The following is a 25,612-nucleotide window of genomic DNA, read 5'->3' as shown; positions in this document are numbered from 1 at the left end:
AAACTAATACAATTGTTACCAATGATTTCCATGTGTGTTTGTTTTTTCAACAAACGAAAGGGTTTAACATTTGTGCTGCTGTCCGTCATCACTGTTCTCTGCTCTCTAGTAATCCCACTTGTATTGACCAGAAAACCAGCAGTGTCAGGTCAGCTATGTATTACACAGAGAGAGCACTTGATAGAGAAGAAAGTGTCAGGCAGCTGACCTCTTTGCAGTTATCAGAGTTTGAGAAGTGGATGAGGTCATCATTGTACATCTCCTGTGTGTTGATGATGTCGCTGTACTCTTTCTGGCTCAGGTCCTCTGGGTTGATCCCATTGGCTCTGAGGAATTCCTGGTAGGCCACGCTGAACGCCTGACCAATGGACTGTGCTATGAGCTGGGCCTGGATTTGTTGGAGAAGAAAACCAGGTGAAAACAACTGCAAAAATCAATTAACCTGTGTATACATTTGTCATTAATTATAAATGGGTTACATGCGAGAGGTAAACAGAACTAAATCTACTTTACACATAGGGCCCTATCTTGCACCCAGCACAACTGACTTTGTACAACGACGCATATATCATTCCTATTTTGCACCCGACGCACAGCGGACTTTTCCCTCGACAGACACACGTCGGTAAATTAGGGAATGAACTTGCGCTCCCGGGGGCGGTTCAGCGAAAAGAGGAGGCGTGTTCCGGCGCAAACATTCCCTGGTGCTATTGTGCAGTCCCAGAAAACAATTCCACCACAGACCAGGAAAAACCTAGTCTAAAGTCAGTGGCGCGTTTTCAGTGACGCGTTCAGATGCTATTTTAAGGGCGCATGCTTGGCCATAATGTAGCGTGTGCACAACGCGTATACACTTAGCTTCTCTCATCTACACAGACACGCAGCAGTTGCCATTTTTGCAAACCATACATAATTACAAGGAAAAATATTCCATATGAGGGAAATCATTGTGGTGTCCATGAAGATGTCTAGATAAAACTAGCTTACACATCTACCCAAATTATTATACGCCTGTTTAACCGAAGCTTATTTGGGTGGGTTTCTCCCATCCACATACAACGTCACTTCTCTGTCTTTTACGGCCCTGACGAGAACGTCGGTCTCCTCGGCTGTGAACCGCTTCTGGCGTGCGCCTGGCAAATCCGCCATTATAATAGCAATCCGCCATGGAACAAGCGCACCTGCTTTTAAAGGGAATGTTAGATGACGCTCTGATTGGTTTATTTCATGTTACGCCCAAACCACACCTAAGAGTAATGTAGCTACTTCAGACCAACCCATTTTAGATTTTGCAACCGAGATCCGCCCACAAAGTTACTTGCGTTTCGCGTTTGATACTTGCGTTTCAGATCGTTAAAATAGGGCCCATAGTGCTTGTTCTTTTATTATGAGCCTCTTAAACAAAACAGCAAGTTAAGTCACATTTACTTATATAGGGCCTTATACAATACAGATTGTTTCAATAATAAACAGAAAAATAACAGTGTTGAAATTCATCAGTTATAAAAGAAATTCAATTTCAGCCATAAAAGCAGCTCTAAAGAAGACAATAGTGTCATTACTCATCTCAAATTAGGTTAATGCTGATTAAATTTAGTTCAATAACAGTGTCAGTGTTGCAAAGTTCGTCAGTAATAAAACTCATTTAAACTATAAAGCAGTTCTACAGAAGATTATAGTGTCATTACCCAGCTCAGTTCTGTTCAAATTTTGTTCTCATCTGATAGTGTCAGTGCAGTCAAATCAATAATATTACTGAATATTAATTGTATTTAAAACTCCAACTGAGCAAGTCAAAAGCAACAGCGGCAAGGAACAGTGGAGAAAAACCTTGTGAGAAACCAGGCTTATTCAGGAGGCTGTTCTCCTCTGGTCTAAAAGAACATTAGTTGTTCTGAATACAATCTTTTGTGCCTTTTGTATACATCTATACACTGCAGATCAATGCACCAAATGAACACTGTCATTTTTTCACTCCATTGATTTGATGTTTTGTGAATCTGCTCAATCATAGTGTATCATTGTACATCGATTTCACACTTTATAACAGGTTTCTTTTTTTTACGGTTTCCATAACTGCCAGCTGTCGTCTTTGAAGCCACGGAGGTGCTACAGTTAGTGCTCACTGTGAAATGTGAATGCACTGGGCTATTTCAAGACCTGCAACCTTATTCAAATCTTAATGAATAATCTTCTGTGGAAGTAGAAAAGTAGCTGGATAAAGGCTGTTATATCGAATGCTAAAGAGGTACAGTGGAAAAGAGGTTCACTCCCTTTGCTAATGATTGTGGCTGTTTTCTAATGCCAAGCCACGGTTTCTGATTAAACAGCTCCCCTCAGGCGACGTGTGCAGGTAAGGGGTCATCGCATTAATAATCTAACATCCCAACGTGTGTGCGGGCTTTGATTTGCACAGAAAAAACGGCTGCTTCAGGAGAACTGAACATCTAAATCAGCCATGATAATAACAAAAGGAAAAACACACCAATGGACCCCAGAGGAGAAAAGGAGCAAAGTTATCAAAGTTCACATTTTTGTTTTTAGGATAACAACTTGTATGATATGATAAAATGTGTAATTATTGTACTCTGCTAACTAAGTAGATAATGGAAATGTCATATGAAAAATAGGTTTAGTAAAAATAAAGAAGTGCAAGCCTCTATAAATGACTCATTTGTGGGTGCGCACATAGACACGCACACACTTATTGGCTGAAACATCAAAGAGTGTAATTAGACAGCATGAGTGAGGAACAACTGCAATGCAGAGGAGAGAAAAGTAGGTCCATTAGAACAGGATTATGTAAAGCTGCAGCCAGGGTTACTTTTGAGGCTATTATCTGAACCTCAGGTGAATCTGTATGTGAGCTTCAGCTGAATAACGGCTCCCATTCCATACATCCACTACCGTTCAAAAGTTTGAGTTTTTTTAGAAAATAATATTTTAATTCAGCAAGGATGCATTAAATTGATCAAAAGTGACAGTAAGGACATTTATATTGTTAAAAAAGATTTCTATTTAAAATAATTGCTTTTGTTTTTAACTTTTTATTCATCAAATAATCCAGAAGAAACATCAATAAAATCCCAGTTTCCACAAAAATAAGCAGCACATCAGTTTTCATCATTGATAATAAGAAATGTTACTTGAGCTCCAAATCAGCATATTAGATTGATTTCTAAAGGACCATGTGACACTGAAAACTGGAGGAATTCAGCGTTTCCGGCATACAGTAGGAATAAACTACATAATTATTTTATTAGAAATCACTTATAAATTATAAAAAATATATTTCACAGAATAACTGTTTTTACTGTATTTTGATCAAACAATTGCAGCCTTGATGATCATAAGAGACTTCTTTCAAAAACATTCAATGAAAAATCTTGACCCCAAACTTTTAAACGGTAGTGTATATACAAATCAAATGTTTGGAAGAATAACTTTTAAGAATAACACTAAAGCTGCATGTATGCTGGCCACATGTCCTCTGTTTTCCCTTTACCATCTGGTCCGACTCACCCATAAAAAATAATCAAATAAAGTATACAATTATTTATATAAAAGAAAGTCATATTTAGGCACAATTTATTAATTGAACAATTTATTTGTGTCCAAACTTTGGACTGGTATAGTGAATGTATTTTAAAAAAGGAAAGCCACACTCACATCTTCGGACTCAAAGACATGGCATATCATTTTGTACTGCTTCTTGGCCTCAGGAGCTCCAGGGGTCGTCTCGATGCAGTCCTGTGAAGCGGTGCGTGGCATGCGGCGTCTTGCCATCAGAACCACGATGTTCCCGATGTCAGCAATGTATGAGATGGTGCGCAAAGCATTATCCATCATGGTCTCCTACGAAACAACCAAGAGAGTAACCACAATCACTTCTTAGCATGCTGTGGCAACACCTCCCAACACATCACACCAGACTAAAGTTAAAGGAATTGTTCACTTAAAAAATGAAATTCTGTCATCCTTTACTCACCCTCAAGTTGTTTCAAACCTGTATGAATTTCTTTCTTCTGCTGAACACAAAAGAATATATTTTGAAGAATGTCAGTAACCAAACTGTTGATGGACCCCATTGACTTCCATAGTATTTATTTTATACTATGGAAGTCAATGGGGTCCATCAACTGTCTGGTTACCGACATTCTTCAAAATATCTTCCTTTGTGTTCAAGTAAATGATGACAGAATTTTCATTTTTAAGTGAACTATTCCTTTAAGGCTGTGTTTTAATCCCATTTAGCAGCTTAGTTATCATTTTGCAGACTTTCTTATCCCAATGGGCATTATATTTTCTTAGCAATCTGGGGTTAAACATGCACAGTGGGTTTCCGGAACGCTCCTATTCATGAATCTCCCCCTCAGGAAGATCTGTTTGAAGCTCCAAGCTTACAGCCTTGGGTTAACCCAGATTTTTAAACAGTAAGCCACGACCATCCCTGCTCAGTAAAGGGGAAATGAGTCTTGACCTTGAAGTTGTATTCACTAAAATATCTCTTAGATGCTGTTCTGTTTGAGACACAGCACAAAAAAAGCATGAATGACTCTCATTTGTACAAAAGAATAGGTAATACATCATCAGATAGCTGAAATAATTAATGATCCAGAGCACAGAGGAAATTCATGAAGAATTTGTATTCAACGCACACAAAGGTCATGTGTGGGGGTTTCAATTTCATTTTTCATTTTAGTGCAGCCCTTCTTTAAATCATAGGACCATAATATGTGACATGTTTACTTCAAAGCTTCTATGAAACAGTTCTAGGATAATTTATTATAAATAACCTCTTCTTTCAACTTAATGCACATATTTTACATACAGCTAGCAGATATGATACCCTGAAAAAAGCTTCCTCTGTTATTCACTAATAATACCCAGGTTACATGAAGGAAATACCAGTGCTTGCAAAGAAGGAAAAGAATGGTGTTTAAGGTAATGTTTTAGGTTCTTTGGTTCTGTGTTATGGAAATTTTGCATCTGAGATGCTTTATCATTGTCATTTTGTTTTTGAGTTGGCAGTGCACCAGAATCCACAAAGTCATTATAAACTCAGCAAAAACGTCCCTTTTTCAGGATACTGTATTTAAAGATTCTTTAGTAAGATCCAAATAAGCTTTACATATATTTATCGGAAATGGTTTAAACTATGTTTTTCATGCTTGTTCAATAAACCATAAGCAATTATTGCACATGCACCTGTGGAACAGTCTTTAAGATACTAACAGTTTACAGGCGATAGACAATAAAAGTCACAGTTACAATAACTTAGGACACTAAAGAGACCATTCTACTGACTCTGAAAAACAACAAGGAGACAGAAAAGACAGCTGATCATCCTTGCAGTGCCAAACCTCGTGTAACCATGTGTCCCACCAGACGTGTTTGAGAACTTGCAAGTGCCTTGGTGGAAGAGTGGAGTAATATCTCAAGCAAGAACTTGCAAATCTGGTGCAGTCCATGAGGATGAGATGCACTGTAGTACTCAAAACAGCTTAAAAACAGAAACTTAATTCTATGTTTCAGACGTATAGGGTACATTGAATGTTTAAGGAGTACCTTGCAGGCACTGTAATGAATCTGTTACAGCCAATAAAGACTCACTGTGAGATGTGACAGGCAGGGTGAGGACTGACACTGCATTGCAGCACATAATGAAATGTCCATGCCAGCCTGCCCACTCACTGCTGTTCAGTAAGAAGAAAGAACTCATACACAAAGCAGCAACATAGCTATGTTACTCAGTATCAGGGCAATAAATGTACCATTAAATGCCGCAGAGCATGTATACTCTTCCTTCTGTTTATAGTACCACTAGAGTGGAAAAGGAGGAGCTGTTGATCGTATACTGCATGTGTAAAATGTGCAGCTGGAGATTAAGTACAAAGCTTATAGCCATCATTAAGCTCTACATCAATAACAAAACGCACATCCCTTCTCTCAATGGATACACATTGCATGTTTTATGTCAGTTATGTAACAAGAAGTTATGTAATATAAAATATCTGAATAAAAAAGCGCTCTCTTTACATAAATATTTCACCATTCTAAAAAAGATGTATCTCCTTTTTTCAAAATATCATTTATAATGTATAATCTATGTCTTGAGAACTTCTCTGTCTTCATATTTTGCACATTGAATACTTGAATATATACTATTTGGACTAAATGCACTGTAATCTTATTTAATTGTATACAATATAATATATTTTAACAATATATTCATTGACTTTTTTAACAAATTAAAAGTGATTTTTTTTATAAAATAATTTTTCAAGGGAGAAAGAAAACAAATGCTCAGAAACTACAAGCTCCAATTTCAGCATATCAAAATATACCCTGCATTACTTAGTGTAAAAAGTCTACATCAAAGAAAAGAAATACAACCCCAGAGTCAAGATAATTTGCAAATGGTCCCCAAACTTTTTAAAAATAGAACATAATCTCAGTTAAAATTATAAGAATTTATAAAAAAGAATTATTTTTAAAAATCTGATATTGATAATGAAGAAAACAAGCAACAGTGAAATGAAACCTGTATAGGCTACATATTTTGCTTCAGGGCTATTTTGATCATATTTTATGGGTTTATTTAATTAGCTTTTTATGAAAAGCATCCAAGTGTTACAATTAATTTAGCTGTCAGTTAATGATTTAAACTAATGTGCTTCTATTTACTCCTATTTTATAGTGTGGTCTTTTTCAGATTTTATTCTGATACCTGTAGCTCTAGGCAGCTGCATGAACTCACCTGGGTGTCTGCATTGAGCACTTTGATCCTTTGAGTTGAGATGAAAAGATCCACCTCCGTCAAAGTCTGAGCATCTCCCTCTGGGCTCTGCTGACAAAAAAAAAGAAAAAAGAAAAAAAAGAAGAAAAAAAAAAGAACAAAACTGTGAAAAACTGCCCCCTACCTCCAAGAGGTCACCAATGTATCAATGCCATAATTCACAATGGCTCATGAGAAGCCCTAAGGAAAAAGCACAAACTCACAAGCCCCTAATGAAAGTATGTTATGCATCATAAATCATGCACTAGTATAAGTTTGTCCACATGGGAGGGGAGCCCAGAGCAGTGCTTAACCTCAGTAAATTGCAGCATTAATAGTCCAAATGGGAAACACTATGGTATGCTCAGGGGCAAAGAACATATGGATTGAAAATGTGAAACTGCATTGCTCATTGATAACCTGTCTAATTAATAATTGATTACTGCTGGGCAATGGTGGCGCGTACTCACAATCAAAACTGTTGAAAACATTTTTTCTTTTTAAACTCTTAAAAGCCTATTAGTGAGAAACACAGTGAGGTAATCAGGCCAAGAGACAAATAATAACTGGGTATACAGCCTCCTGTTATAAGTAGAAGCCATGCAGAGGTTTGAAGTAATGAGATGATTGACACTAGAGAGAAGGAGAGAGAGAGCGAGACCCACTCGGCGCAGTGAGGTGATGCAATGACAGACGCAAGTAAAATAACACAATGGACACACTTAACCAGCTGTCAGGCTGTCTCAGAGTGCCAATCATTTACCTGTCAGCACATTTCTGCTCAGATTCTTACTTTTGTTTTGTGCTACTTTCTACACAAGGATGCTTAGAACTACTTTTTTTTTTATATAGGGTTAAAAGTGCAGTCTGTGTAAAATGGCTTTGAAATTTTGACTCCATACTGTATCTTCAAAGGTTCATATGCTTCAGTCGCAGCCCAGAAGAGGCTGGTTCGCCAATAGTTAGTTAGACTACGGTCATGAAGAGGCCCTCACAGATCCCAGACAGCCCGATCTAAAGCTTCTCTCCACATGGTATGAACCAGCACTTATGAAAACTACACAGATGATGGACACAGTCATGGAGTGGATGGTAAAAAAAAAGGCAAGTTCTTTCTTCTATCGCTCTCTTTGTTTTTACACACCGCCTTTTTCTTGATTTTGGCTGCCTTCTGTACCCTCTGGGAGACGTTCAGGACAGTACAGGGGTCGTCACACACGGGAGCAGCAAAAAGGCATGAAGGTAAAAAAAAAACATTAAAAAACAGGCAAAAACATATAAACAACCAAACACAAAGTCTGCATGCCATGTATGGCATGTGTGTTCTTTGTACACAAACACAAACAAACCCAGAATGCAGCAACATTTCCCCTTCACACACATACATACGGATAGCAAATCATAGGACATGCAGATATGGGTTTAATAACTGTTATACTGAAAGCCAAAAAATACAGAAGGTTTAAATTATTTTATCTATTGAAATTTCTCAGCAGCAGGATAAGAATTTTTTTTTACCTAAATAGATATTTTAGCCCTCTTATAACACAAGCAGTCATTACTTTCAATAAATGTCAAATTGTTATAGTTGTGTGATTCATCACTGACACTGGATTCATTGTCAGAATCTCACAACAAATGCAGACACCTCAGTTTATTAACCTGTCATTTATTATGACTGCAGGGAGAACAACAGCTGTCATAGTGGACCTGACTGGATACAATGTTTTCTACTGTGCAATGAAATTAGAGAAAAATGCTATTTGGATTTCATTAACAATAATGCGTCATGATGTTAATTCAGCAACTTTAATAACAACATACCATAATAACATGGCAAGATTATTATAATGCACTAACAATGTTTTTTTGAGGAAGGGAAATCTAGAAAGAATATGATTGTTTAAATCACTTGGTTTAATTTTGCACTTTCTGGTCAACTGAAATGTTATTTTCACTGACTGAAAATATATGTTATGATTTTAGTCTTATTTATATACTAATATTTATTATTTTGAATTATCTTTTATAATTTTGAATGATCTTTTTTCAAATATTAAAATTAATTTTAATTTTAGTTTGTTTGGTTACACTTTACTTGAAGGGGTGTGCATAAGACTGACATGACACCTTCATAATCATGACATGACACGTCATGAATATGAAGGAGGTTTTATGCATGTTAATAAAAACTGTCATTAAGTGTCAATCGCTCAGTTATGACATTTTTTATGCAAATATGACATTGTTTGAGATGTCTTTGTTATGACAACTTGACAAACCAATATAGCATAACCTGTCATAATAGATTCATTATCAAAGTTAAGAAACTACTTAGCTTTATGGGTTACCATTACATTAAAATGTCATGTGGTTGATTTTGACATTGGCTGTCATGAGACCATTATAACTGTGTCATGAATATATTTCTGACCACTTTTTTTTCCAGTATTCTAGTATTAGTTATAAAATAATTTGACAGTATTAACACTTAATGACATTTTAATGACAAACTAAATTTGTATCACTGCAGTTGAGGTCAAGAAAAATATTCATGACACTGTTATCAAATTATTTGACAGTATTTATTAACACTTAATGACATTTTAATGACAAATTCAATTTGTACCACTGGAAAAATTACATTGGTCAGTAATATAATGTAATGTTAACCCATAAAGCTAAGTAGTTTCTTAAGTTTGATGATTAATCTGCTATGTCATGTGTATGTCATATTTATGACAGGTTATGTTGTCTTGGTAATGTCAAGTTGTCATGAAAAAGACACTGACAAGTTATGATGTATTGGTTTATGTCAAGTTGTCATAACAAAGACGTCTCAAACAATGTCATCTTTGCATTAAAAATGACAATTGAGCGAATGACACTTAATGACAGTTGTCATAAACATGCATAAAACCTTCATATTCATGACATGTGTCATGTCATGATTATGAAGGTGTCATGTCAGTCTTATGCACACCCCTTCAAGTAAAGTGTTACCGTTTGTTTCAGTAATTTTGTTACGTGCTTATTTTTAAAAAATATATTTCTATTTAGTTTAAATTTTTTTATTTCAGTCTTATTTTTTGGACTTTAGTACTTCAAACTTATTTTAGTTAGTTGCCAAGGCAACATTTCTAATTTTCGCTTTTTGTTTTTTAAGTTTAGGTTCTTCATCTAATATTTATATTCAATTTTTGTCACGTTTTGGTTTTGTCATTGTCATGTTTCTGTGTCTTGTCATGTGATTCCCTGTTTGTCATGTGATCCTGCCATGTGTCTTGTCATTGGTTAACAGTTTGATCATTGTTCACAGGTGTCCCTTGTCTTGTAATTAGTCTGCGTATTTAAGCCCTCATGTTTGCCATGTGTCTGTCAAGTATTGTTTCCTGTAGATCACAGTTGTGTAAGTCTATGTTCATGTCTTCATTTTGAGTTTTCATGCCACGCCATGTTTTTGTTTCTTGTTTGTAATAAACTGCACTTGGGTTCTCTACTACTTGCCTCCAGTGGATCTGTTACAATTTTATTTCAGCTTTACTTAAATTAAAAATGTAATATTTTAATCTGACCAATAACAATGCTGATGCCATCTTAGTCAGAATGAAATTGACTAAAATTAATGAATATGACTAGGATATTTTCACTGAAAGACAAAAACTATGACTAAAATTATTTTAATTTAATTTCAAATTAAAGCTGTCTACAAAACATTAAACAATTCCAAGTAATATAAAGCCTACTTGAATTATAAAAGTAAATCTGTCTAGAATAAACATACAATTTCAACATAAAGAAGAGTGATAAGGTTAGAAAGATGTATATTGTCCTGCAATACACTTTTAAGAGCCCACACATTATGAGTCTGTCTGATAGTGTGTAAGCAGCTTGAATGCACACATCAACACAAGCATTCTACATTCTGATCCCATTCAAGTCTCTCTCTACAGACTTCTTCCACCTGACTGGGAGCATGATCCTTTGAACTGCTCTCATCTCTTTCTGACTGAGCATCATGTGCACGACTGCTCCTTTACTGTCATTTTGGCTGCCAACATGCCTCATCCTCCATTGGCAGATGAGAGAGAGAGAGAAATGTGGAGATAAATCAACAGCACGAGAAAGAAAGAGCTTGAAAGTAAAGGGGAAATGAGACGGTGAACGTGTGGGCGATGAATGTTGCATAAATACTGCATCAATCTGGAGGCTACATGGATACACTTCAATAAAACATAGGCATCTTTCCTACGATTCTTGCCTAAAACAAAAGAAATGGCTACATCCTGCTTTCTTGGCCAGCATGAAAAAGAATGTGCTGCAATTATGTTGGCTTAAGTACTACTGTTATTATTCAGAAAATATGTGAGATACTAGAGACAGACTGAGGTGAGGTATGGCAAGTGTTTCTCCTTCACAGCCCCATCAGTAAGGCTCAAGTACCCCTACATCGACACCAAATCTGTATGAAAAATATCACATGAGCGAAATCAAATGATAATCAGAACTTATACATGTACAACAGGCCAATGGCAGAACATTTGTAAGATTAAACCTTATTAAGTGAGGGTAAAACTATTATAATTACCATGGAACTGCATCATGTTCAGTGTTTGCATATGCTGTGTGTTCTGATCTTGAACTTTGAAATAACATATTTCAAATCAGGAATAAATTCAGACACTGATGGTACCATATTGTGCTTCTTTGGTTTCTTCTCACGCAAACAATAATAACACTATACATTTTAGGCTGGTCCAGGTAATGCACATTTAAGAGTAAACTACAGAAAAAAACAGATGTGACCTTTTTAACTCTATGATGGAACCTATAGCCACCATACGGAGCTTCACAATTTCTCCCATTCAATTTTATATGAGTAGACAGTCTCCTCCCTTCTGGGTATGCGTACACCCGGTTGGAAATCACTACTTTAGAAATGCGACGAGAAAAACACTGTCCTCAGGCGCTGCACTGACAAACTGCGCACTCAGCTGTGGACAGACACATTATCATCTGCAGAGAGGAAGAGCAGATGTGTGAGTGTATGAATGTCAGAGTTGTGTGTGTGTGTGTGAGCGAGATACCGAAAGGAAGAAGGAGAAAGAGAGGAAAAGGAAGGAAGATTGTGCAGCTCATCTCAACTTTTAAGAATCTATAGCCACATAATAATAGCAGGGATAGAGAGGAGAAGGAGAGAGTGTGTTGCCATGGTTTCATTTTGAATGGCTTTTAATGGAGGCTGGCAAGAAAAATGACCGGCATGGCCCTTGGAAGAGGGAACAGAAGGAGGTCTGAGATCACTGGTAGCTGGGGTAGACACTGAAGCTGCGTTATGAATTACAAGGTCCCTACGCAGTGTTCACTCAGCAAGTAATATCTGTAGAACTTCAGTTCACTTGACAAAAATTATGCTCTACAGGGCCTATGAACACAGATAACACTTGACAACTTGTGAAAATTATTATATTAATATTATTTTATTCAGCAATAAGTACAATGCTAGGTTTATATTTCAAATAAATGCTTCTATTCATCAAAGAATCCTGAAAAAAAGTATTGCGGTTTCCCCGAAAATATTAAGCAGCACAACAAGTTTCAACATTGATAATGATAATTGTAATTGAAAATTCAGCTTTGCCATTACAGGAATAAATTACATTTTAAATACCTATATCAAAATAGAAAACGGTTATTTTTAAATTATAATATTTCACAATATTGTGTTTTTTTTTTTACAGTATTTTGATCAAACAAAGTTTAGTTTTGGTGAGCATAAGAGGCTTCTTTTAAAAACAAAAAAACAATTTATATATATATATATATATGTAAAATTTTAGATTTTGTCATATTTGAAAATCCTGCATTTAGTGACTAGAATATTAATTTAAATTAAAGACTGTCATGTTTAACATATAAAACTCATTTTGGTTAATTTGCACTATATGTCTTCTTGATTGTGTCATATATCTTGTGCATATTAAACTTATGCACAAAAACCTATAATGTCCATGTCTGAGGGGAATTAAACTGCACGAAACTTTCAGAGCTCCAACTCCTTGATTTTTGTGAAGATAAATAATGTCTGATCGATAAATTTCCTTCTCCACAATATATAGTGATATATCAGTGAATATTGGTAATACATACACCCTATGATTTGAAATCTTACTTAAAGGGGTAGTATAATGCCATCTTCACAAGATGTAAAATAAGTCTTTGATGTCCCCAGAGTGTGTATGTGAAGTTTTAGCTCAAAATACCCCAAAGATATTTTTATCTAGCATGTTAAAATTGTCACTTTTTGAGGGTTAGCAAAAACGCCGTTTTTGTCTGTCCCTTTAAATGCAAATGAGCTGCTGCTCCCAGCACAGGGGGCGGAGCTTCAACAGCTTGTGTCCTTTGACCTCACACAGACTTGCACTGAAAATTTTTAAAACTTTTAGCCTTTTATGTTCAAACCATGTCAGACAAAGATGGAGAGACTCAAGAAGAAGTGACAACATGTAGAAGCAACAGGACATTTATGAATGGTTAGCTGATGAATTTATGTAGCTTATGTGTAGATATCTTCAAGTCATTGATTAGCATATTCTGTCATGATAATCTATATATATATCGCGTTCCCGGGGGCGGGGTTTATGTAAATTTTTAGGGTTTGTGATTGTGTAGTCCCTACCAGCCGTTTGTTGTAGCAATTCTTTAAAAGAGCAATTTCTTTAAAAAAGAATATCTCCCTTTGCTTTGAACTTTGAGCGTTGTAACTTTGCAGATGTTGTTTATGCTCAAATAGCAACATTACACACTAACTAAAGTTAGAAAAGTGAAATCATAATCAACCACCCCTTTAAGATTGCTTGAAGATCAGACTTCACAGGACTCTATACTGGCCAATTGGAACATACTGTACCCTGAGAAAGTTCCTTCTATGGGGTCTTTAATCTGAGAGAGAGAGAGACTGACCAGACAGGTGTACTTCGTTGTGTGATTGTGAACGAAAGAGAGACCTGTATGTAGTATTATACAGAACCTCTGTATTACACAGATTCAAGTGAGTGATCCATTCCCAGTCATTCATTCCCACCATGGGTCTGTGTGAGTGTGCACCCAGCTGACAAATTGTGTGTAGCCTACTGTATGTCTGTTGGTGTGTGTGCCTGTCCTTGCCACAGGTATGTGTTTCTAAATGTGGAGCAGCTTAGAGGGCCACTGTGGAGCATCTCATGTAAAATGTAACTGCTGACCAGGAGGACTGCAATGAAGCATCACTGCAGTTAAAACAACAGTCTTTTCCTAAAATAACATGCAATACAAGAGGGAGCAATGTAAACTAGGGATTAAAGACTACTGCTTTGTAAGGATAAGGAATGCAATACTCTGTACCACATTTCAAAGCATTAAAAGGTCATTTCTATCTCAAAGTTTGATGTCTCACCAGCCTAAAAGTAATACCAGGCACCATGGTATTACTTTTTTTGGACATGGCAATGCAAGATAATACAATGTTTTTATTTGAAGTATGTGCCATATAAATACCTTTGTCACATGAATATGAATATGATAATCATTCTGAACCAAGTATTACCATCTGATACCATCAAAGTACAATGTATCCATAAGACCAGACAGCAGTGATTTTACACTTCACAGATGCTCCTATCATGAACAAACAAGCATACTTAGCCAAAAGTTGCATATTCCTGATGCATTCAAATTTCGCGGCTCTACAGCATGTTTTCATTTCTTATATTCAGATGAACTACTCTAGAACTGCTCCTGTCCTGAAAAATTGAAATTGAAGTATATCAAGCATGAGTGGAGCCAGGCAGTCTGAAACTGATTGAGACACATCGTGCACAGCATATTTTTGTTAGGGTGGCAGCTTCTCACAGTGCTTGTGTGGATTCCCATTGCTTAGTGCTGAAAGGCATAAAACATCTAATACAGGGCTAACAACAAGTCCATTAACTCCAGCCCCAGTGCAATGGAGTGCCAGTCATGGCTAATAATTAACAGCAAAATAAATAGATGTGGGTAAACTAAAGATTCATCCTGGCAATATGAATCCTCTTCTGTTTGTCGATAATAATAATTAGACAATATTTTGCTGAGTGTGTTTTTGAGCTGGTACCTTATCTGGTTTTAGGCCTGTTGTAGACAGCTGACTCCCAAAGCTTTTAATTTTCTTATTCTGGGTGGTGGAAATGGCAAAAAATTAAGTTTTCCATTAAGGGGTGATATTTGCCTCCCTATAATGATTTCCAGGGGCATTTCTACCTTCATATGGGCTATTTTTCCTAATCGTATTAACCGTATGTCAAATTCTTACATTTATTCAAATTCTTACATTTAATCAAATTCATTTAGAATATTAAGACACTGTTAGCATTCAGATGAAAAATAAAAAATGTAATTACATTTTTAAATATGAAATTAAAACCTCCAATAGTGAGTCACTGAATCATTCATTCAAACAATTTGTTCAAAATGGATGATTCATTCAGAAACAAAGCAAGTGTCTTTATGTGATTGTGTTATTGAATCATTCACTCAAACGATCAAACGGCTCAAAAACGTACTTTTCTGTTTTGCTCCGAGACATACAAGGGTTCTGCTCTTGCTTTTTTTAAAACTCTTTTCATTGGCATTCTAACTGCATTCTAATCACACTGCATGCTACATCACACAGTGGGCTTTCTCGAGGAGTGTTTTTGTTTGGTTGTTGCAAAGTGAGTGTCAGCTTGCACATTGTAAAAACAACACTTAAAATGTATCATAGATAATGCATATCACACACCACTACTGCTAATGCAAGAAAAGAGATGGCATTAATAAATACATAAGTGTATACAGAACTTTGTCTTTTGTTTTTGTCTATTTTTAATTGTTGTTGGAGAAGATCAGTATCCAAAGTGCTTTGGGGGAAAAAACTCCCAGTTTGATTGCGCCACGTGTTCTCTTAAAACACAATAAATTCACTTGAATTTTCCATGTAACATGGCAACAGGAGGGCTTTCTATGTTAACCAATTGGGAGGAAGAGGGATTACACTCCTACACCACGGAAAATAATCCTATAACTACTGATTAGTCAACAAGTCCCGGGGTGTAAACAAACAAATCTCATCTCATCTAATTCTCCACAGAGAAATCTGCATTAGCTTCATCCAAACTGCTTCACTTGAGAGCCACACCAAAATAAAATGTAAAAATAGAGGTTCAAGGTTTCTGTACCTTGACCCGGCTCACTGCCTCCTGGGCCTGCATCATCCTGATGTTTTTCGATGGATTTCTCTCTGACAGAAGCTGAGTGGACCCGAGGTAGTTGGCGGCAAAGATAATCCCATCAATGAGGTCCTCAGGCTCACATGGGCCTGGCACTGTTAGAAGGGAAGCATTGAGAATTCATTATTAAAGCTATTTGTTGTGTTGCCACCTCCTCTGTAGACCACCTCACAGTGACTGATAAGGCATATGAGCGTGAGCTTATCAGGAAGAAAAGTTGCATGCAGATGTTGTGTGTATGAAAGTGTGTGTGAATATATGTGTTCTTCTCAATTCCACCCCACAGTGAGTGCTGATAACATTTTACCGCAGACACTGAAATGCAGGAACGAAGGTAGTCACATGAGGAAAACCAGGGTGTGTGGCGTGTTTTCTGTTTGTGTGATATGGAAATGTGGATGACAGTGACACCCAGCACCAAGGGATACATTATACTGCCATCATTCAGGCACAAGATTTAAATGTGACAGAACTCTATCCATTTAATAGAAAGCAGAATTTGTTCCCAAAAATGACAGCAGCAATAAATCTTTGGCTGCCATAAACCAAAAATAAGATGTGGTCAATCGATTGTTCTGGTTTTCCAGAACTCTCTTTCGCTTCCTGCAACAGTCTGTAAGTATTTCTTCTAGCTGAGCATCTACTCTATGTGCCCTTATATTAGCAAACATGACTATTCTAATTATGGTCTCACCACTGTAACCTGTTAAAACAGCTTACAATTCTGCCTGCATTTCACCATGTAAATCCACTGAGACATAATTCATTCTTCAGCGCGGTTCTCTAATCTCCATGCTCTGAGTTGGTTTAGTGAATTTGATTTGTTTTTGAGTTGATTTAATTCTGATAGAATAAAAGTTTTGGGAGCAGATTATCAAATGCAGAAAAAATAAAAGGCAGGAGATGCTCGCTTACCATCCACAAAGCTGGGAAATGAGGCCGTCTTCTTTGCTGGCTAAGAAACAGAGAAACAGTGTTTGATGTGTGAAAGGAGATGAAACGTCCTTACAACATACAGCATGCTTATAAAGTATTTACCTTTTATAAGAAAAACAATCTCTAGTTTAGCTTCTTGAAGTAGCAACAAGTGTCTTAATGAGTGAGTCATGGAACAATTTATTTAAAAGAAACAAGCGAGTCATTGAATCATTCAATCAAACGATTTGTTTAAAAGTAGCATAACAAAGTACTATTCTTACTATTTCAAATACTATACTATATCCTGCTATTTCAAATTCAGCAACTGTTTATGAGTCATTGAATTACTCACTCAAACTATTGTATTGTTTGAGAACGGTTCCGCATGTGGCTTTGTTTGCCAACATATAAACATACAAAGTAACTGGCAATATTTAGTGGAAAATATTGTTTGCTCAAAATTAACTTCTTGTTTACTCTTTATCATGCTGGTCTGAATATCAGCAGGACTGTGTGGCACTCAGCTGTATTCAGAGCACGATTGTGTATTAAATAATCATAACTTAAAAGTGCACTGTGTAAATTTTAGCGGCATCTAGCGTTGAGGTTGCGAATTGCACCCAACAGAAGTTACGGTGGCCGACTAGAAAAGATGGCGTAGTCTGAGATGAGGTTTCTTTACAAAGACAAATTAAGAAATTATGTTTACTTAATTATTCAGTAAAACGGTATGTTATTGTGAATATTATTGTTACTTGTTCATCATTGTGTCAGTGTTTTATTTGCTGACTTTAGCTAGCTTCTTTGCACGAAGAACAACATAGTGACGAAGCGCGCTCTGTAGTAGGTTGTTCGTTTATGGCTACTGTCGAAACATGTCGGCGCAAAATGGCTATTTCAACGTAGGGCTGGGCGATATGGACCAAAAGTCATATCCCGATATATATATAAACAAATTTTGTGTAAACATGTTATGTTATAATTTGCCTATATATATATATATATATATATATATATATATATATATATATATATAGGCAAATTATAACACGTTTACACAAAATTTGTTGACACACACACAAGTACTTTTCCCCTTTACTTAACATAAATTGTAAGAATATGACAAATAGTAAAGACTAGTACTAATAAATAAACCTTAGGCCTATGCTAAAGCTATTAAATAGCAGTCCCAAACTAGTTTTTTCGTGATGGGAAGTGAATAAGGTAGCTGTAAATGTCACCGAACTCAATGTCAGGAAGTTTTTCTACACATTTAATGCCTGTAAAAAGAACTTGTGGTGCTTCATATGCATGAATTCTATGATTCCTAATTCCTTTATCTTCCTCTATGTATATATATCTTTTTGTGATGCTAATAAGTGCGATGACGTAAAGAGTTAGCTGACGGCTGCTGCGCTAATAGATAGTGGTGGGGAAAAAAATTTTATTCTGTTCAGTATCGAGATATTTTGCGCACGCAATTATATCAATACTGTAGCGCAAAGTATTGCAATATTTAGGCTAATTATAAAATAATTATACTAATAATTATATTATTATTAGTATAATAATATACTCCCTAATATATTACCCACCCCTAATGATCCATTGCCACTGAGTAGCTGACGGATATATACCGTCAAAATGGCTAGGGGTCACGTGACTGGGAGATCCCTATAGAGCTGGTAAGTCCCGCCCATCGTAAAACCCCAAGTGGACCTCTAGGTTGAAAAATAGTCAATGCAAGTGAATGGGAGAAAATAATTATTTTCTGGTCCCGTTTGAATTGTGCCATGAATGTGAACATGTTGTCTGTGAATTGTTTATAGAATTTTTCATGTTACGAGTTTGACAGTATATGGTATGATTCTTTGGCTAGCAGTTGTGGAAAAGACATAACAAGAAAGACTACATGTCGCCTATGTGACGTCACCCCATAACACATTTCCCTCCACTTGTCAAATCACGGTGCTAATGCTGCGATAATCTATGGAGACAGATCGAGATGCCTGTGTGTTTTGTACCCAAATGTCACCATTCAAACCAAATCGGCTGTTCTTTCTTCAGATTCGCGTCGAAAGCAGCGAAGAGTTGTAGTCCACAAAGTGCTCTCACACAAAGTCTAACCGTATCAAACTTCTACCAGCTAAATTGTAGCATTCTTTACACGAAAAATTATATTAAAAATTCACAGACAACATATGTTCACATTCATGGCACAATTCAAACTATTCAAAATTCAAAAAATAATTATTTTCTCCCATTCACTTGCATTGACGATTTTTCAACCTAGAGGTCCAGTGGGGTTAGCGGAAGGGGCGGGACTTACTAGCTCTTTTGAACAGAGGGCAGGGTTTTACTTAGCGCTCCTCCTCTCCATCTCTCGCTCATAGCAGACTAACGGTTTGAGGGGAGTGGTTAAGCGTTTTCAAACCAAGCCGTCAAACCTACGTCATCAGAAAAAGACGCCATTCTAGACCGGAAGTAACTTTTCTGATTTTGATTAAAGATTACCATGGTAAAAAAAAATGTTTTATATATATTTACTTGCACGGATTAATTGTTCACCACAAGACTAGTAATATGCGCTAACAAAGTAAACAGGGTCAATTTTGATTTCATGGGGACTTTAATGAAACATGGAAACTGCTCCTGGTGAATAGAATGAAAATCATACCTGCATTACTTTTATTTCGTGTAATTTACAACGTAACGGCATTGCATGCTCGTAGTTTCTTTTGCACTTGATCAGTGAGGCGATACAGCGCGCGCCGCTGCATTTGCGCGTGCAATTGAAGAGTGTGCGCTACGAGCACAGGATAACGGCTGACAGGACAAGAAAGTCAGTTTTTCTGAGGTGAAAAACTTTATTTCAGCGTACACTTATGTCACTGCCTGGTAGTTCCTATTGTGCTGGGTTTTTCTGAAGTAGTCATGATTCACCTCTCATAACATAACATGCTCTAAACACGAACGCAGAGTGGAAAAGGAGGGGCGGGGGCGCAGGGAGCAAGGATCACAGCGCAAATTTGAACTATATAGATATATGCGATATGGTCTAATTCCATATCGCATTTCAAAAATATATCGATATATTTTTTATATCGATATATCGCCCAGCCCTATTTCAACGTAAGGGGGCCGCGGTGTATGTAGATAGAAATGGTTCATTCTAAGGTAATAAAAACATAACGATTCATTATGTAAGGTCTTTATACACCACTGAAAACAGTTATCCATATGATATTGCATTTCTGTCAACAGATCCTCCTAAATATTATACAATGCACCTTTAAATATAATATGGTTATCACAATTTTTTTGCCATCCAGACCAGAGTATAGTCAATGAGCCCAGAAAAAAAAACAAAAAAAAAAAAACCTCAATAAATTACCTAAACCTCAGAATCAAATGGATGATCACAATACAAAATCCTGTCATTCATTCTGAAGTGGCTCTTTGCAGGACTGTGCCGAGCACTGTATGCCACAGACACACTGTCAGACAGAGTAATAGCCATCATTTTACTACAGAGCTATTCAGATGGAGGTTATGCTTCAAGAGGCCTTCATTAAATGCAATCTAAGAACTCAAAAGCTCCCTCAGCCCAGGTAATTAAATGTTTTCAGAGGAAGTAAGGCAAGACTGAATACTGCTTTACATGACAGAAGAAGATAGTTGCATCCCAATGCAAGTGATGTGTACAAACAGAATTCCCTTGGGTGAATACTTGGTGGATAATTATTACCATTACGATTTGACTTATTGGGCGAGTGTTCCCTAACTTGCAAAAATAACAAATGTACAAAAAACGAATAAAATAAATAATACAAAATAAAAAAAAGAACAGCTCAGACATTTTTAAGAAGGTTTAACAATGAGTATTCTTGACACTCATGACCCTAATTCACAAATTTTATTTGGCTGTCTCACTCACCTCCTACATGTGAAACATTCATAAAGGCAGTTTTTATACCAAAAAAAGGGCACAAAAAACAAGAACATTCAAAAGCTTGTGTTGAGAATTATCTAAAAATGACCTTGGCAGGTTGCTTGGTAGTGCTATAAAACATGTTTTAAACACCTATCTGGTGGTTTTGAGTAGCTGCCCAGACGATGTCTCATTTTATGGCTCTTGCATTCAGGGTGCAAGGCTCTTATGGAGGTTACATTAATACATAAGAAATGTAGAGAAGCAGTCGAACAGGCAGCTCAAGGCTGAACTCGCCTCAGTCTATGTAAATACAGTAGAACCAGGGCAGGAAAGGGCAAAGCCAATTATTTTACTATAACAACACATGGGGGAGGATGGTGACAAGCTAGTGCAACAGCTTAGATATGCTGGGAAAAAAAACATAAATTGTCTAAGAAAGCCAGAGAAAGGTGAAAAAAATAAGAAAACAGGCTGACATTGACTAGAACAGCTCTGATGGAAAGAAATATGTGGTGATTATGTGGGGTGCAAAGTCTTCATGCTGTCACATATCGATTGGTTAATGTGTTCTATGATTATAGGCTCACCTCAGTGACATTGTTGTTCTCCAGTGGTCCATTGAGATCAGACCGCTGCTGCTTCCTTGGCTGTTCTGCACTATTAGACACCTAGAGAGAATTTAAATTGAGAGAAATGAGTGAAAAATGAGCGGAGAGTGAAATGTGACATTTAAAAAAAAAAAACAGATGATGGGTTGCAGACAGCATTGAACAGCATTACAAATTTGATGCCATCCAAAAAGCCAACATGAACAAATTAGACAGTACAATGAACACAATGTATTGAAACACTTTGGTAAAATGAACAGATGTTGTCTTTAACTGAAAATGCACAGTGCTTAAAAAGACACTTTTAATCTTTGTCTATCTGCAGGGAAGTTAAAGTCTCAAATGAGCACTCTGTCTACTGCACATAAGGACATTATTACTTGATGAAATTCATTTGTTGCCTGACAGGATAAAATGTAATCTCCTCATTGCCCAAAGGCAATAAAGAAGCAGGAGGGTAATAGAACTTCACAAGACATTCACTGGACCAATGAGGCAATCTGACTAAATCTCACCCCTTCACCTAATACCAGAAAATATCTAAGAAAACATCATTTTTCAAACTCGATTCGAATTTTTAAAACTTCCATTAGAAAGTCAGCACCTCTACTCATTTTTCAGCAAACCAAACCACTATTTGGCATAATGCATGGATATCATTGTTTGTCTTTATTGCTTGCTTAGTGACTTTAGTCAGAGGTTTCTAGCAATGAGCCAGTTTTTCATTTTGGGGTTGTTCAAGCAGATAAGAAAAAAACACCCACACAATGTACCTGAGTGAGCATAATGGGATGGAAACTAAAAAGCTTCTCAAGGTAATGTATTCTAGCAGGGTGGAAATTTGTTTATTCCTGAATATTAACAAATGGCTGCACATATGAAAGTCATTTGGGGATTTCAAGAAATTGCTTTTGATCAGGGTTCCCTTCATGTCTGGGTTATGAGACGGTTCCAATATCTGCCAGACGATTTTCTTTCATCCTTTTCAAGTTGCCGCTCAAACTGAATGCTTTACCCTTGAAATGAGCAAGTAAATGGTAATAACGGCATATTCTCTATAATTGTCTTTGGATCTACCCCCAAAATTATGCATAAATACATTTACATCACATTAAAGAATACATTCTGAGCCATCTCCAAATATCATATTTTATGCATCAGCTCTAAAGAGCATAAAATAGTGATTATGATTATTACTCATTGTTCAGCTGTCAAGATATTGAGGTTCAATCTTGACTTGGCATAAATAAGGACTAGTTTTGTTTACTTAAATGCCACTTGCATTTAAATGAGGGTTGTCAACATTCACATTCATATTTAACTATAATAATGAATATGCATATTTCAGAGTGACCTTTAGGGATTATATTTCTTATTAGATTAAAATAAGTAACATTTATTATTACATTAATATTTCTGACTGTTTAACTATTTAAAAGGATGCAGAAGACTTTCCGAGTTTTGAAGCATGGTACAAAAATCAATCAATTAATCAATCAACATTTTAAACATTTTAAAATGTATTAAAATAGAAAATAATGTTAAATAAAATTTCACAATATTAATCTCTTTTTTTGTATTTTTGATCAAATATTTGCAGCCTCGGTGAGCATAAGAGACTGCTTTTAAAAACATTAAAGAATTGTACCAACCCCACACACTTGTGGACGGTAGTGTATATACATCACAGAGCAGCTGCCTTCAGAAAGACACTAATAAGAGATAATGGTAACACTTTACAATAAGGTTCATTAGTTAACATTAGTTAACTACCTTAGTTAACATGAACTAAGAATGAACAAAACTTCTTCAGCATTTATTCATCTTAGTTAATATTAATTTCAACATTTACTAATACGTTATTATAATCAAAGGTTGTATTTGTTAACATTAGTTAATTTACTGTGAACTAACATGAACCTTATTGTAAAGTGTTACCGAGATAATTTATTTCATCATTTATTCCATCCACAGAATATTAGTTTGAGATAAATTGAATACATTGAATAAATTGCTAAATAAATTGAATACAAATTCTCTATGTATAGATCGTATTGCTTTCATATTTACGGAGCTGATTTATTCGGTTTTAACTGAACCATGTATTTAATTTAATAAGCTGCAACAGATAGATGCAGTTACAGCTTGCTATGCAAATCCACCTACCTGCTCTCTCACTTGGTCCTGCGTCCATCTCTGTCTGTCCTCTGGTGTGTGAGGTCGTACCTTATAATTTCTCTGGAGCTCAGAATTGTGTCTGGCAGGGGGGATGTTGAGGGATTTGGGTCTGCCGTCATGACGGTGAGGCTGAGGGTATGGGGCAGGGGCAGGTTCGGGTTTGGAGCGCGTCTCTGGCTGGTACCCGCTTGGTGCTGGATCAGGTGCCAGCTCCTCCGGGCTCTGATCAGTGCCACTGCTAAGACTGCCCATACTCATGCTCATCTTAATCTCAGCCACTATCTGATCAATATCCTCCTCCGCCTCCTCTCCCGTCTCCCCCTCTGTGCCTTTATGCCCCCGGTACGTTGACCTGTGCATAGAGTTTCCATTGTCCTCTGTGGCATAGCAGTCACCTGCGTAGCCATCTCTGTCTTGCCCCACCTGCGGTTCTTCCTCCTGATCAGGGCAGTAGCCCTCACTCCCCTCAAAATCCTGCACATCCTGATCTTCAGCAGGAGGTGGAATCTGGTCCTGCTGGGGATCCGGATAGTGTTGGTGGTGGTGATCGAGAACAGGTTCGGGTCTGCCGTCGTACAGCTGCTGGTCAGAGTCCTGCTCGAGAACTTCGCAACGCACCTCTCCATCACCATGTGCATTGTCCTCTACCCATTCTTCAACCACTTCCTGGCACTCCTCTGTGTCCGGAGGTGGCTCTATGCGACCGTCCGGGTGTCTGTATTCTGGGTCGTTACAGTCCATTCCCTCCAGGTAGCTGTCATCCTCAGGACAATAGCGGATATAATATGTCACGCCTTCATCCTCTTCCGGTAGCCCTTCATCAAAATCGTCCTCTTCTTCATCAGACGTATTGTTGACGTAGTCTGAGCTAGAGTCTCCATCCAGACTGTCCGGGTGGCTGTGGTATTCTCTGTGGCCGTGGTCTGGAGTGGTGGGTGTGGTCGGTCGGCTGTCTGTCAAATCTGCCTCTTCTTGGTTGTGGTAGGAGTGTTGGGACTCCTCAGGTTCCCCATGCTCTTCATACTCCTCTTCGGGGTGCTCAGGGTTGGGGTACGGGGCTGGGCAGGAGCGTGGAGCTGAAGCGTGAGGCTCTGTGGCCATGCTGCTGTTGGTCCCTGGCCTCTTTCTCTGAGCCATTGAGAACCACTCACAGGCCGATCATCACTGGAAACCTCAATCCTGCAAAACAAAAACATGTGGAATATAAGTTTGGCAACATTAACCATAACCACCACTTAAGTTGTATAAAAACAGTCAATTTAATAAAGGTAGGTTGACAACAAAACCCTGACAATCAACATAAAGCAGGTGGAAATTCACATTAAGATTTGCCTGACCCTTATTTTTCACCAATCAACTTCTTTATACCAACCAACCTGACCAACCAATGGAAATCTATGAAAATCTATGAAATGTTTTTATGGCTCAAATGGTAGAGCGTGGCGTTAAAAGGGGGTGGGTTCGATTCCCAGGGAACACAATAATAAACACTGTGCAGATAAAAATGTTTGTCGCTTTAAAAAAAGGCATATGTCAAATGTATACACTATCTTTGAAAGGTTTGGGGACTGGGGTAAAAAAAAAATGTTTTTACACAATTAATACTTGTATTCAGCAAGGATACATTAAATTGATCAAAAGTAATAAAGACATTTGTAATGTTACCAAAGATTTCTATTTCAAATAAATTTGGTTCTTTTAATCTTTCTATTCAACAAAAATTCTTAAAAAAATGGATCATATTAAGAACAACAATTGTTTTCAAAATTGATTATAAAAAGAAATGTAATTCAAGCAGCAAATCAGCATTAGAATTATTTCTGAAGGATTATTAATTATTTATGTGACACTGAAGACTGGAGTAATGATGCTGAAAATTCAGCTTTGCCATCACAGGAATACATTCTATTTT

At 36.9% G+C, this 25,612-nt stretch overlaps 1 protein-coding gene across 2 annotated transcripts in view; it reads right to left on the bottom strand.

Moving 5' to 3' along the window:
- apba2b (amyloid beta (A4) precursor protein-binding, family A, member 2b) overlaps nucleotides 1-25,612 on the bottom strand; it is an 83,655-nt gene that overhangs the window by 6,233 nt on the left and 51,810 nt on the right. Inside the window, exons 3-10 of one of the 2 annotated variants that reach the window (XM_079866742.1) lie at nucleotides 23,689-24,879; nucleotides 21,502-21,582; nucleotides 16,978-17,017; nucleotides 16,012-16,157; nucleotides 7,923-7,958; nucleotides 6,761-6,847; nucleotides 3,670-3,855; nucleotides 209-388 (exon numbers count right to left, since the gene is read on the bottom strand). In XM_079866742.1, coding sequence (XP_079722868.1) covers nucleotides 209-388; nucleotides 3,670-3,855; nucleotides 6,761-6,847; nucleotides 7,923-7,958; nucleotides 16,012-16,157; nucleotides 16,978-17,017; nucleotides 21,502-21,582; nucleotides 23,689-24,837 — 1,905 coding nt within the window. In that variant the 5' untranslated portion in view covers nucleotides 24,838-24,879. The remainder of the gene's footprint in view (nucleotides 1-208; nucleotides 389-3,669; nucleotides 3,856-6,760; nucleotides 6,848-7,922; nucleotides 7,959-16,011; nucleotides 16,158-16,977; nucleotides 17,018-21,501; nucleotides 21,583-23,688; nucleotides 24,880-25,612) is intronic. The other variant, XM_079866743.1, reaches the window with a different exon arrangement.

This window comes from Squalius cephalus (genome assembly GCF_949319135.1).
Source record: "Squalius cephalus genome assembly, chromosome: 3".
NCBI lineage: Eukaryota > Metazoa > Chordata > Actinopteri > Cypriniformes > Leuciscidae > Squalius > Squalius cephalus.
This window is presented reverse-complemented; position numbering and strand designations above follow the sequence as displayed.